We start from the raw sequence: 15,330 nt of genomic DNA, 5'->3' as shown, positions 1-15,330 counted from the left end.
TACTCGATTCTGACAATCATCTCATCACATTTTTGTCATCCATTTCCGAGTGTTTCCCGTTGAGTTGATCGACCTACAGATCAATAGGCCCAATGGCAAATTCTCATTCAATCTATTCATTACTTCTTTGTTAATAATGTCATCGTTCACGGAAACCATCTCTTCTCTTTGTTCTGTCTAGAAAATGTAATACCGTCTTATAAAAAATCTATTTCATTTTATACCGCGTAAGGTGAGAAAACGGATTTAAAAAGCTTTTTTCTGTATTTATGTTTGTTTGTTAAATCCAACCGATCCATGAACCGCGGTTTCATTTTTCAATTTCAACTCGAGTCTTGCTCGAGCGCAAAGAATGAATCATATTTAAATTAGGATTATTGTAATGTTCGGTCTGGAAATCTAGCGAGAGTACTCTTAAAAGATTTGATTAAGCTTTAGATAGAACTAAAATTTAGATTTAAAATCTTGTTTGGGATTCAAATCTCCTTTAGAGTTCTTGTTACATTTATTGTTGAACATATTTTTAATCTACGTTATCAAATTTTAATAACATTTTGTAAATTAAGCAAGTCTTTTTATATTAAACTAGCTGTTGCGCGCGACTCCGTCCGCGTGTATTATAAAAAAAACTTAATTAGTGTAGCCCACCCATCCATCCACATAACATCCATCTAACCTTTCGCATTTATAATATTAGTAAGTTAAATAAAAAGCAGTTATTCAAGGCACAAATTCAAAAAAAAAAATAATAAACAGTATCCTATGTCCGTCTTCTAGCTCTAAGCTACCTCCTCACCAATCTTCAGCCATATTGGTGAAGCCGTTGTTGAGTTATAAATAGTGTAACTAACACGACTTTCTTCTATATACATATAAAGACTAGCTGTCGCCAGCGACTCTGTCCGCGCGGTATTAAAAACAGATGTTGGCCGATTCTCAGACCTAATCAATATGCTTACAAAATTTCATGAGAATCGGTCAAGCCTTTTCGAAGGAGTATGAGAACGAAAATTGTGACACGAGAATTTTATATATAAGATATACATGTGGTTTATTAAAATAGAAAATAAATAGATTTAAATTTTGGTTTGTTTCGATAACATTAGATAAAATAATCTTAATTACAAACAACCTTTGTGTTGTGTAAATAAACGAATGATGTACAATCGCGAAAGTAGAATAAATAAGATGTTATAGATGAGAAAGAATGAGAGAGAAAAGTTATTGAAGCGAAACACAAAGGCAAGAACAATTCAAGGAATTAAAGGGCTTAAGAAAGATTGAAAGTTAACGCATCGCTTGAGATCATCTCACGCCGTGGAGCAAAACTCACCCTGTATTATTAATGATAGGGGTGTCGCGTATTGATAAAAATTAACCAAAAAAAATTAAACTTAAATACATACTATAAATAATTTAAAATAGAACTTTGTATTAGATAGAAAACAATTATTTTAGAAGATTTTTTATTTACCTAAGCAATGTCAAGAATCGAATTTAGTAAGAATAAAAATAAATAGCGGATTGTCTGATGATATTTCACTCCATAAGTACAGGAAATCCTGCGTCAATTTACCAACATTAAAGAGAAGGTTTACGTTTGATTATTATTCATATTCTATATCCAATATATTTTTAAATAGGTGGCAACCCTACATAGAATTTCCCTCAAGTTATACAATAAGAACTCAGCAGGGATTACAAGAAATGAATCAAACGCTCACATATATTGAAACCGACGTAGAGTTCTAACGTTTCAGATATTATGTCATAAAGCTTAGCACACACTAAACGAAGCGATAGCTATTATATAGCTTCATTTATTAAAGAAACTTTGTTATAGAAATTCATTTGGTTGTTGTATTGGTATAATCTCCTTACCGATTTTAATGGCATGAAAATATTATTTATCAGACATAAGTTTGAGAGATATTCTAGGTGCAGAGAAAACAGCTTAAAAGTAAAGATAGGAATGTAGAATTTTTCCGTTATTTTGTGTATTACACTTGTGAATTGTTACACACAAAATCATATATTTAAATTTTTCGGGTTTCGGTATATTTATATTATTACATTGATTTTTATTAAAGTTATAGCTTCGCTTTAGTTGGTGGGGCAGTCTTAGTTGTATTAAGTACTTAGATTATTAACTAGTGCCCCAATATAATGGCTATTGATTATTGACCTGATGGAAATAGTATCTGGGAAACGTATATACATTCGGCTAGGATTTGACGTCGCCCTATTGAATGGGATTATATACAAACCAGCTTTTGAGCTTTAATGTAAGAGGTTAAGTTTCAAGTTTGCGATGCGAGGAACTATTTACTAATTGTATATTACATATGTAACATACTAATATGTTTAAAGTTAAGTAAATACTTAAATTATATATATAATAAGTTATATAATTTTCCTTTATATTTCTAAGTCAGTATGGATAGAAGGATTGAAGTATTTGTAAATCTCTTGATTTTAGGTATCACTATACCGCGAGTCCGTCTGCCGTCCGAGGAATTAATAAATAACATAATAAGTATCCAATGTGTTCTTCCAGACTATGTTCAACATCTGTACCAAATGCCATCAAGATCCGTCTCGGAAATACCTTCTCACATCCATCCATCTAAACTTTCGCATTTATAATATTAGTAAGATTAGATTCGTATACTGTCTATCAGCTGTATTATTACATAGGGTCACTCGGTACGTTTTTAATTTACTAGCTATTATTTTAATAACAATTAATATGTTTTTCTTGATTTTACACGATTTTTTTGTTTTAATTATGATTCATATGATTGCTAAATATTGTTTTACATTGCTTTTCCTTTATATCTTACTCAAAACCCGCTGTTACAATGAGCTTCAGCCACGACATTGTACTCACCGACGCAGGGGTTGTGGTTGACGACGGCGAAGATACGATCGCATCGCTTCTTCATGTGAGTGTTGGGACAGATGCAGCCGAAGAGAGGGGAGAGACGGAGACCAGACCAGGCTTCACGGCACGCTTCCCTGCGGTGAACGTCGGAGGATCGGAATGAATGTACTAATTCCACACAAATCTGTCTGAGGTCACATAATCCATTATTGGAATTCATTTGTTATTAAGGTTAATTTGATTTGAATAATTGGTTTCCAGACGTTTTACGGCGAAGGAAAACATAGCGATGGAACCTGCACATATTTGCAAAGAAATTCAAAAATATGTGTTAAGTCAACTAACCCGCACTAGGCCAGTGTAGTTGACTGTGGCCTGGTCACACCTAACTTAGAGTAGGCTCCGAGCCCCTCAGTGTGGACGTATAGTGAGCTGATGATGAATCAATTGATTTTCACAAATATTTTTGAATTTAGAAAATGGCAGGTTAGGTTTACTTAACACATTCAGTGCCATACCCTCGCTAATTTCATACTCAAAACTGTTGGGGCATTGAACGTGTGATACGATTCAAGTCTGTATACGTACGTGTCTTTATTATTATAGCTCAATTAAAATTAATGCAGAGTTAATAATAATAATAGAACTGGCGAGAGCAAAACAATAAAATAGCCAAATAATAATAGTAACCGCGCGCCACAGATATTCCGCCTCAATTTAGGTTGCAAATGAATCTAGAAATATCATCGTGCAAACTCCATTTGGTGGTTTAAAATAAACTTGTATAGACACGATCGATACGATTGTATGAATTTAAATTGTAGTTCAAAAATAGTTTTTACCCTCATAGTACTGACAATAGAGGTTTGGAACTCTACATATTATATATCTCGTAGATACCATTTATTTATTCAATAAGAAGGTGATATTTTCATTTAAAGACTAAATTGTGAATATTGTAAAATTTTGATCACAATTCTTTTATGCCAGTCGAGGTATGAAACCCGTGTTTGAGCTCAATAAAGAACTAAGCTAACCTATCTTCCATACGACATTCTCCGTCCCGAGCTTTGCAGGCGTTCTTGAACCTTTCAAAGAGAATAGAGCAGGGCTTCTCGCTATGGCAGACGCTCAGAGCATAGGTGCAGGTCGGCAGAGTCTCCACGGGATAAGGGTCTTTTTCTGTAAAGAAATTATTTAAGGTTTAATTCTAAAATTTCTAACCAACACGGCCACGTAAGGGCTATTTTGTACGTATCGACAATTGTCCATCACTATAATATTTGGTCTTGGTGGACCAATAAAATGGTGGACTGATGATATAACCGAAGTAATAGGGAAATATTGGTACGCTCTCAAAACTGAACAGGCTGGAAGAAGATAGAGGAAGTCTTTACCCAAAGAGAGATTCATATTTGAATATAACGGACTAAGAATACTAACAAAATTTAATTAAAAGATGCTATGTAAATATGGAAATAAAAAGGCTTATTATTATATTAAAATAATACGTACCCTTCTTCAACACGAACACACAAGGATGGTCGAACAAGAAGTCGCGGAAGGAGTTACATTCAGGATCGACGTTCGGTTCTCGACAGAGACAGGTCGGTTTGAAAAACGGAAAAGCTTGCAATGTCCTCAGAGCAGCCTGGCACTTTGTCACAGTTACAGTCGAGCAAGCCACTGTAACAAAATATAAGATAATTATAACCATGATAAATATTACTTTACCATCGCTTAGAGACTCCTTTTTATATTTCTTTTCGCCATTCCAAATAAGCTCGAAGCATATGCTGGGATATGATTGTCTAAAATTAAAGGTAGGCAACGCATCTACAATTGCGTATGTCTAAAGGTTGCTTCGCTATTCCAGCAATTTCAGGGGACCGCTCGATCGTTTGCCACCTTATGACACCGAGAGACTCGGAGCCTTTCTTAAGTTAAGGGTGATTAGGCCATAGTCACCCACGTTGGCCCAGTGCGGGTATGTGCAGGTTGCATCACGATGTTTTTCTTCACCGTAAAAATCAGAAAACGAAAAACATATTGGTACATGGCGGGATTCCAACGCAGGACCTGCAGATTGCAAGTCAAGTGCTTGACCCTTGAGCCATCGACGCTCTAGTATGTAAACTGTTTGAACCTTTAGACTATGGAAAATGTTTCGTGTTCTAATAAATAAATTAATCAATATCATGTATTGCCTACAAGTTATATTTAACTAGGATACTTGTTAACATTTCTAATAAGGATAATAGAACCCCATGTTAAGAGTTAATCCTTGAATAAGTAAAATTTTTCCTTAACTAGAAAAAGTGATCTTAATGGATCAAGGCAAATTTAATATGAAATCGGGAAAACGATTCTTACGTCCCAGGTCATAAAAGCTAATATCGATGGAAGCAATATAACTTTTTGCGAAGGGTTGATTAAGAAGGTAACTACGGGTAAAGCCGATATCATTTTTTCTCATCTCCTAACTCGCGTAATTACGGAGAACTACTTTGATTTGTAGGTAACTGCGATTAATACTATGTAATTAAGCTGTAGTTGAAAGCAACTACTTTTTTGATATTTCTGATAGAAAAATCTACAAGATATCAATTTTTAATACATACATTTATTTTATTATATAAAAATGATACAAATTTTAAAAGATTTCGATGTTTATTGGGTTACTTAATTCCTAAGTTTATAGGTTAAAGTACTTTGGAATTAATCAAAAGCTTAAACATGAAAGCAATAAAAGTGTTTTTAATGTACAAGTAAATGTTCTAATATTGATTGCGGTCACTTAATGACGTATCATTGTACTATAATTTTACTTATGAAAATGTTTGACATAATTAAGCTAAAATTAATTAAAAAAATAATTATGATGAAGAACAAATAACAGTTATATAATTGGAGTATATTGGAACTCATGCATTAAAAAAATATTTTAAACTTTATTTGTATAATTTCAGATTCTGATGCTGACTGTACCTAAAGTTATATGTTTGTGATGCTGACTGTACCTGACGTGTTATAATAATGCTCAAAAGAGACAGTTATGATACTCCAAGCGTGTGATACTTAAGGTCTACGCTTGTACTCCAAAGGCTACGGTGTAGTAAGTGCTACGCATCAACTATCTACGTACGGCTCTAACTACGAGCTACGCACGGGCTTAGTTGTAGGGATTGTTTCGTTAGTACTTAGCTATAATCATAACAGATGCAACCTCATTTGACTAATTTTAGTTAAAATAGAGACATACTTAGGTATTTGTTGAATGAGATCATTGAATCTTTGATGTTATTTTTGCGAAAGATTAAAATTGGCTTTACTTAATAGATTTTATATGTTATTTGTCAAAATTAAGTCTTGCAAATAAGTAGTGCATTTGAACATGTATAAATAAAAAAGAATAAAGAAAAAAGGTAAGGGTATAAATGATTCAAAAGTCATATACGGCAAGAAATATAAACCGAGACTATAGCCACGCCAGTACGCTTACCTATTATGTCAGTTTATGACAAGGGTTTGCCTGCCTCCTTATGGATTACTAATGCTTAAAAATTCTCTCCCTAATTTGGCGCACGTTCCTTTGTTCGGTCTTGAAATAATGAAAGTCATTAGTCATTCGTCATCGTGCTTTGCAGAATTTTACTCTTACTACATCGCACAGTTATGCGTTGATTAGGGATTTTGAAGGACTGATTCATGTCAGTAAAGACAAAAAAAAATAAAAAGAAATCGAACGGCAGGGTTCGAATTCACTACCGCAAACTCTGTAGTCCATACGCTTTGAAAATTATGCAAAGGAGAAGAATAGAGCACAATGTATTATTAGGCAAAAATGTTGCGATGAATAACAACTCTTTGAATGTATTTGAATACAGCTTGATTAAATTTTTAGATAAAAATGACATGCAATTTTTTGCAATGTAATATATACAGCATGTTTGTATAATACAATTATGTCGGCTTTATGCCTAAAGTAACATAAAACACAATAAAATGTTTGTGACAGTCTGAGAGAATTGGCGTTTGTTGGGTGCGATACAAATTAGTCGGTGCGGTGAAACTAAATTAAACTTGCTCTGTTGTGGTTTTACTGAAAATCAAATTCATCTGCTTTAGAGAACCAATACACGAATGTGTGCGAAAGTTAACAGACTATACTATCAGTAAAAATTAGCTATCAATTAAATATAATAAAAACTAGAGTGATGTTTCGAAGCCGTGGAATATCGTTACAAGAGAGAGAAGAAAGATATAAAAGTCAATGACATAGAAAGGGAACGAGATACATTTTAAACATTGAATAAATTGATTTTTTATTTCCCTTTTATGTGAAGATTTCAAATAGTATGATATATAAATAAGACACATATTTCTTTACCACATATGAAACAATGGTAATTACTTTTAAATCAATAATATAGCGTATATTCTTTCCATTTCCATCGTCACGACAGTGATGAGTCGCTTCGATGCTCAGAACATAATTAAGATGGATGTTAGAAGTCAGATGGCATTGTTTCGTAAAGAAAAAAGGATCCTGTTAAGCGTAAAAGCCAAAACAACGTTTTTGAATTAGTTGCGAAGAAAACGTGACGTCTTAATGTGACAGTTGCTAAAAGAGTTTAATGTTGGAACGAATATTAACTTGAATATTTATAATTTGTTTAATTTATTTGTTAAAATTGTAAAATTTCAACATTTCCAACGAGCTGACAATGTCATTGTCTATGGATTTATTTTGGAAACTTTTAGTGTTTAAATTGATAATACAAATAAATTGCCAGAGGAGGGTAAACACAGAAAGCAATTATCTTTCTTTCTGATGCGTCCCCTCTCCTGCCAAATCCATTTCTTCGCTTCGTACTCTTTCCTAGTAAGAAAGAGTATAGACTATATTATACCCGAGGCTTATAAATACATAAAATAATTGGTCAAAGGAGTTTTAAGCAACAAAGAACGTCTACAGTAACATTAATGGATAAATCAGAACTGAATCTCTACATTGAAGTATGCTCTGTGATGGTACTTGAACTTTCCCCGAGTCCTCTCAAATCTTATTTAGAAATAAAATTGCGACATAGCGCGATCAACAAATATCATTTTTGTCAATATTGAGGTTAAATTTATATTGATAAAAGTTAAAATTTATGTTATTAAAATAGCGATTGAATTTACTGAAAGCGGTTTATGTAATACGCTGTCGCCCGCGGCACCATCCGCGCGGAATTAAAAAACATAATTAGTAGCCTGTGTGTTCTTAGACTAAGTTCTATATGTATGCTAAATTTCATCAAATTGAGCCGTTCCGAAGATATCTTCAAACAAACATCCATCCAAGCATACGTATTTATAATATTAGTATGAAGTAAGATAGGATACTAAAATGCTAAATATGGGAATAATATGATAAATAATTTGCCTTTAATACATTTAAGTATTGTGGCGAAATCTGATAAAAGGTTAACAAACTAATTTAAATGCTATTTTTCCTTTCTTGCACCGGAATCTTTAAATCGGAATAGCAAATCATCGAACAAACCTTACTTATTTTTTTTTATTCGAAATTGAAGTGTACTTGATTTGAGAGCGTTGCTTGGGACACTTGAAATTATCCTCGTGGCTTTCAAATTTTATTTGAGGTCGAGATTGTAGATCACGAACGAGATAACGCCTCTTTATTATTACCTTTTTAACCTTGACCTAGAATTAGTATAAAGGTTTTTACGCACTTATACTTTTGTATGTGCGTTTCTTTTACTTTTCTGTTGTCCAACGTGCGTCAGATTTGAGCGAGGTGTTATAACAAAGTGATTGATGATAATGTACAGTCAAACAAATATCTAGCCAGGTAAAAGGTGCTGCGTTCACGGTTACATTTGTCAGAATTTATATCAAACCTACTAGGCATAGTAAATACCATAAAAGAAATAAAAAAACAAGACAGCTACAGTACCACAAGGATTATGTTACAGTTTTATGTCATTGACAGAGTGTCGCTAGTGAGCTAATTTAATTTTTTATGTTCATCAGGTTAGATAGCTTTATCGGTCAACAAATGAAGCCTCAAAACTCCACTGTATTGACACTTGCATTAATATTTCCATCCCTTATATTTTCGTTGATAAAACAGAGACAAATTTTGTAAGTCACTACGCTGTAAAATAATACAAGTAACTTCAATCGGATCCCGCTGTAAAGATGCATCTCTTACCGCGGGTTCCTGAAACCAAAGTCTGTATAAAACGTATCGTCATCCCTATCACTATCTTTGACAAAACAGAGATAAGAACATGTTTTAAAGAAGGATTTTGAACTTAGACATCTACGGTTAGTAACCTAAATTTCTTTTATGCATACCAGTATACCAGATTAATTGGAATTAGTTAGTTACATATGTAAATATGTACGTAATGTCAGCTGTGAAAGGTTTAAAAGGGATATGGTATATCCGGACGTAATAAGAATAATGGAAAGTCCTTTTAGTCATAAAGTAGATAATTATAAAATTTATCTTTCGTGTAAAGTGAATGCTACATTAAATATACAATGATCAAAGACAACTTTAATGGTGGAGTAACACCGTAAAGCGAGTATTATGTAATTACTTTCCGCTTCCACGCTCTGTTGCGTTTTAAACTTATTTAATAACATTAATGAAGTTGCAAACTTCCATTTTGTTTGTGAAAGCTGTTTGTATTTGGGCATTGGCGTTGGAATGTTGGCCGTGCTACTGGCTGCTTACATTTATGTACATGCCAGTTAGTATCGTCAGTTCTTGTTTGTTGTTTTGACAGTGAACTTTAACTTAGTTTCGTTAACCCTTGGATTCCTAGTAAGCGAACAACATTACTAAGAGACTACGACATAATGCTATCTATATGAGAGAGACTATAATATGTATGTTTTGTACAGTGGAAACTTAAGGTAATACTGTTTAAGGGTTGCATAATTAACCAACGCTTGAGATGAAGTGACTCTTGATACTAAAATCAATAGTCTACCTATTACTAGGGTTGCATGTGATGGTTATTAATTTACTATCACTGCTTTAGTTTTGGTTTGATGTTTGATTCTAAGCTACTCATATATTACACAAAGAACTTCATTAATACGTCCCCAGACTAAATTGACACGCTTTATAATAGAAGTGCATTGCCAAAGGGTGCTCTTTACTCAAGGAGTCTGGGATACATGTGAAATATTCAAATTTGAGAGATACTGTCTGGTTAGGGGATATGCATGGGTTATACGGCGGCTATTACGTGGAATAAATCGGTAAATAATTTACATAGTAAAGAACATAACCTTTAAATATCTGTATATATACATAATTTATACAGATTTTGTCGTAATTAAGGAACGTAATCATGTCAATAAGCCGTAAGTAGATGAAATAATGAAAATGAATTCGTCTCTCTGCTAATCAAACAAAAAAATCTTCCTTAGGAATTTTAATAGCAAAATTATAGATTTACAAAATAATATTTTTTGAAAGTTGATTTTGCTTGACATAAATCGGTTAATTTGCCGGCATCAGAAAACGTTAAATCGATAGCTGATTCGGATCCCCATTGCTGTGACCTCCTTGAGGGCATTGTGAGGTCGCTGCTGTCGTCCGCCTATTGTTGCCCGCCTTTTGTTCCCGCTCAAGTTCGGTTATTAATATCATGATATATCGCCCACCAAGAAAGTAGGTTAAAAGTTTTATTAAGACTACATGAAATTATTGCTTTTGTAAAGAATGTAAGTTGGAGTTAAACTTTTTAATTTCATGGCAATGATAGAAAAAAAAATAACTACATTAAAAAAAAACATGGGATGCTAAACTATTTCATCAAGTCGTAATACTAGACAAATAGATTATTAATCTTCTTGTTAAAAGAAAGTTATTTTCCTTAGAATATATTCCCCAAAGGAAGTCAAAAAGATAAGGAATAAAACATGTTGATTTCAAGAGATGAAATAATCAGAACGTGTGATAAATTCTCCGCCCCTGATAGACAACAGACAATTCCTTTATGCAGACGTCACGTAGCTACAATATAATTGATGGATTCGAGAACGTCCCTTTTTATTGTGTCTGGATTAAGTTTGAACCTTTTACTTTAATGTAATTAAGTTGTTGTTCTTAATTTAAAATGAATAATAGGAGGAAGCAATGAACTTGTCTAAATAAAAATCAAGGTAAGGTAAAGTAACGAAAGGGCATAGGCTTGCCTATGCCCTTTCGTTACTTTACAAAATGAATGAGATTTCAAATATGACGTAACACGAAAGGTTTTTGTATTCAAGGACGCTCTGGTCTCAGTCTCGTGTATTTTCTCATGCATAATAGTTTACGTTCAACAAAAGAAAATCGCTTTCCCCTGACGTACCTTAACAAACACGATTGTTAGAAATAAGGGGCAGAGTTTTCGAGTTATACACAATAGAGTTGTACCTTTTTTTAATTAAAATTCGCCAGCAAACAAACGGAACTCCTTAAGTGGACCAGACCGTCTCCATCGAGACGGAACCTCCCCCTAATAAGTTTTTAAAGTACTTTCTTTATGGAAACTTCTATGAAATACGTCATTACTTGTTTGTGAAGTGTGCAATTATTTTTAACTAGTCTGTTATCGGTTTGACAAACAATATTGTAGTGTTCTGACCTCATAGCTAAAGTTATTGACATCGAATAATCGAGCTACCAAATTCAAGAAGTGTTACAAATATATTTATTAAGTATTGTGCCACGCGTTTTGCCCAAGAGGAAAACTTTTGATATGAAAAAAATATATCGAATATTATGTATATTATATCCTGTTTCCTAATCCCCACTGGGATTTATGGTTATTAGAGCGTAAATGTATAGACAGGTGAGTTTATCATGTTTTATATGATTTCTCTGGAAATAAGACATTGAAGATTTCTCATATATTGTCTTAATATTCTTATTAAGACTGGACTTAATTGGTTCTGCCTTAATACTACGAATTAGTTAAATCCAGTACTATTACATAGTCTTAAGATTAGTGTGCATAATTAATTAAATTAACTTACCAAGTTCGGATCCACAGACGCGGGGAATGATTTCGAGGATGGCGGAGCAGGAGGCGTCCTCGAAGCAAAGCTGGCGAGCCAGCAGGCAGTTGAGTATTGCCATCGTGCCTTTTATACCCGGCCCTGGAACAAATACACATAACATTTATTAATGTATCCAAATAATGAGTCTGTTAATGTAGGTAGGGACAGCAAAAAACTTAAATGTTTCACCTTGTTATCTGTTTTTTGGATTCGTTTAAAGTCTGAAATATCATAATGTACAGACCAATAGTAAATAATCTAAATCATTGTTAAATCTTTTTATTTTTCTTTCTGGTACAGATTTTTAAGTTATCCTTATTATATAATAAATATTGCAAAACACGTATATAAAAAGAAATTGAACAAAAAAGTAATAGAATGCATTGAATTGTAATCCAGAGATTTACAAGCGTTCTCTATTCGATAGCGCCTTATTCTCGATCCAATTATTCGAATAATCGAACCCTCGATTATTATTCCGATTCGGCCGCCCCTACTCGATGGCCTATTCCCGACCCAGGCGTAACGTGATTACGTTACGTTTCCTTTGAAACGTGATTGTAATCAGCAATGTCCATTAAATAGTTTTCGTGTAGATTACTCGAGACGCCTTGTGATGTAAACCGTTTAATATCGATACTTTATTGCCTGCCTGTCTACATGTGGTTGGATATTACCTTAATGATATTTTTTTAATTACAAGATGGCAAACGTATAAGCGGCCACTTGAACTCACCGAAATGGCGAAGCGGCCGCTGTCCATAGACATCCACAATTGCAGCCGCGTTGCCTACGTTTAATCGACGGAGATGAAGACGCCCAGAAAGAGAATATTTCCTCTTACTATGCGTTCCCCTCACCAAATCCACTATTTCATCCTATCCTTTCCTTATAAGATAGGGGTTTTACTGCAAAAATGAAATCTCTTTCTACATATCTTCAGTATATTATGTTATATGTATATTTTGGTCTCGTTAGTGATATTTTTCATCTGAATAGTTTTAAAACAAACCTTTTCCAGTGTCCTAAGTTTGCCTTTACAAAATTTCATCATAATCCGTCTAGTGGTTTAGGAAGACTGAGTACAAACATCTGAATCTGAACGACGTCTTACTGATTCATGAGATATACTTTTTTTATTTGAGATAATGTTAACTAGGTGAAGGTCAAAGAGAAACATGATTTTAATTATTTCATATTAATTAATGGGCGGTCAATTATGATGATTTCGAAACTGGGACATTGATAGTGTATTGAACTGAAAAGAAGATTAATTTATTTGTGAAACGGAACATTAATGAGTTTTAAATGCCGAAACGCACGCACAAAAACATGTTATCTCTGTCTTTTCAAAGGGCAAGAAAGAGATGACTATATGTGATTTAATTCTTCATTTACATCGACCTTCTCTATTCGGAAAGACAACTTAAGATGGCGCGTGTTTTAATGGAAGCTTACGATTTTGTTTAACATTTGAACGTTGTATTAGATATTTATATAACGTTTTAGTTGAAGTTAGATTGACATAAAACAATTAAAATTAATGCATAATTAATAATTGGAAACGTATGCTGATTAAATGGAATGTGGTAAAATGTAATAATATTAATTTGAATATTATCAATAACCACTAATCTCTTGTATACACGCAAATAGTTGTATTTATTATTTGAACAGTTCAGTTATTATCACAGATTATATAATTATAAATGTTGATATGTTGTGGTCACTATAGAGTTTAGCTTTGTTCAAATTATAAATCAATTATGAGGACTATTTATCCAGAATAATATAAAGACAGAGTGCTATTTTTGCTTTGTAAAATAAAACTCTTGAAAATCAGCGAGAGGAAATATAAATCGTAATTTTAAAGTTTTAGTTTAATTAACAAGTTATTTAAGATTTTTTTGTAAATTTACTAATATTTCTTTTACCTTTCCAACTAAGCTCTAGGCTTGTGCTAGATTGTGCTTTCCAACTAAGCTCTAGGCTTGTGCTTGTGCGGGACTCGAACCCCCGACTTCGTGATCGGAAACCCGTACTCTTAACCATTAGGCTATTGACGCTTGAATCTTGAATTGAATCTAAGTTGTTGAGATCCTTTGATCCTTACGACTAATCAAGAAATAGAGGTTTAGTTCTATAAAATGATTCTTTACAGAATTTCAGTGGTAAGCCGATTTAATTGGAAATCAAGTTTGCAAAAATGGATCAGCGTGGATTTTGAGCTTTGTGGAAAGTAAATTAGAAAGCCGCTTTATGCTTTACGCTTTTACATCGCGGGTACTAACTCAATTTCGCGCAGCGCCTAATTTGAGTTACGAATTAATAACATAACATAGTTGCGTTTCCTTTATAACTCGGTCTTAATTACAGGGTGTGAATTTAATGCTATTTAAATGCTGCCAACATTATTGCATGTGAATAATAAATAGTAAATGTAATTACACATTTCAAATGAGACCCCCCTTTATAAGTAGTAAGTACAGTTTACATGTAGTAAGTTTCTTACTCAAATACACAGCAAAAGACGATATCGTTCTATTGAATTATAATTACTTCGTGATCGAGGCTACCAAATGTTGTATTCGTTGACATTATTTAAAGTAGACATTTTTTTTAGTAAACTACCCGACATCCGAGACTTCGTCAGCGCGGAATTAAAAAAATAATAGCCTATGTGTTCTTTCAGACTATGTTCTATACGTATGCCAAATTTAATAGAGATCCGTTCAGCCGTTCTAGAGATATCTTAAAACACCCATCCATCCATCCACATCATATCCATCTAAACATTCGCATTTATAATATTAGTAAATTAAATAAAAAGCAGCTCTTCAAGGCATAAATTCGAAAAAAAAAAGAATAAATAGTATCCTATGTCCGTCTCCTGGCTCTAAGCTACCTCCTCACCAATTTTTTGCCATATCGGTAAAGCCGTTCTTGAGTTATAAATAGTGTAACTAACACGACTTTCTTTTATATATATATAGATAGATGTACCTTCTAACAAACATCCACCCATCCATCCATCCATACATCCAATCATTCGCATTTATAATGTTAAGAAAATTTTGTACTATAAAATCAGAATCATTAACGTCATTTAAGGGCCAATAAGGGATGTCATTATTACAATTTAATTTGCTAGAAAATGTTGAACTTTGTCTATTTATGTTTCCAATGATCAAACAGGTAATCTATCTGTCACAAACTATGTTTACATCTCTAATACAAACATCCACAACTCGCTGACAGAGCCTTAATGAGAGCTGCACTTGATAACTTCATTTTAGTATTTACATTTTAACGTAATTCTAGCAAACAGATTTGCTTTTCCACATTTTCTATTTTAATTTATAGATAAA

General features: G+C 33.2%; 1 protein-coding gene across 1 annotated transcript in view; it reads right to left on the bottom strand.

The window, feature by feature from the left end:
* The window catches only part of Gfrl (Glial cell line-derived neurotrophic family receptor-like), a 111,870-nt gene that overhangs the window by 15,144 nt on the left and 81,396 nt on the right, over window positions 1-15,330 (bottom strand). Inside the window, exons 2-5 of the mRNA XM_013319218.1 lie at window positions 11,939-12,061; window positions 4,400-4,570; window positions 3,922-4,066; window positions 2,891-3,018 (exon numbers count right to left, since the gene is read on the bottom strand). Coding sequence (XP_013174672.1) covers window positions 2,891-3,018; window positions 3,922-4,066; window positions 4,400-4,570; window positions 11,939-12,061 — 567 coding nt within the window. The remainder of the gene's footprint in view (window positions 1-2,890; window positions 3,019-3,921; window positions 4,067-4,399; window positions 4,571-11,938; window positions 12,062-15,330) is intronic.

The sequence above is a fragment of the Papilio xuthus genome, unplaced genomic scaffold (genome assembly GCF_000836235.2).
Source record: "Papilio xuthus unplaced genomic scaffold, Pxut_1.1 DF826159.1, whole genome shotgun sequence".
Taxonomy (NCBI): Eukaryota; Metazoa; Arthropoda; class Insecta; order Lepidoptera; family Papilionidae; genus Papilio; species Papilio xuthus.
Note: the sequence above shows the minus strand (reverse complement) of the source record. Positions and strands in the feature narration are given on the sequence as shown.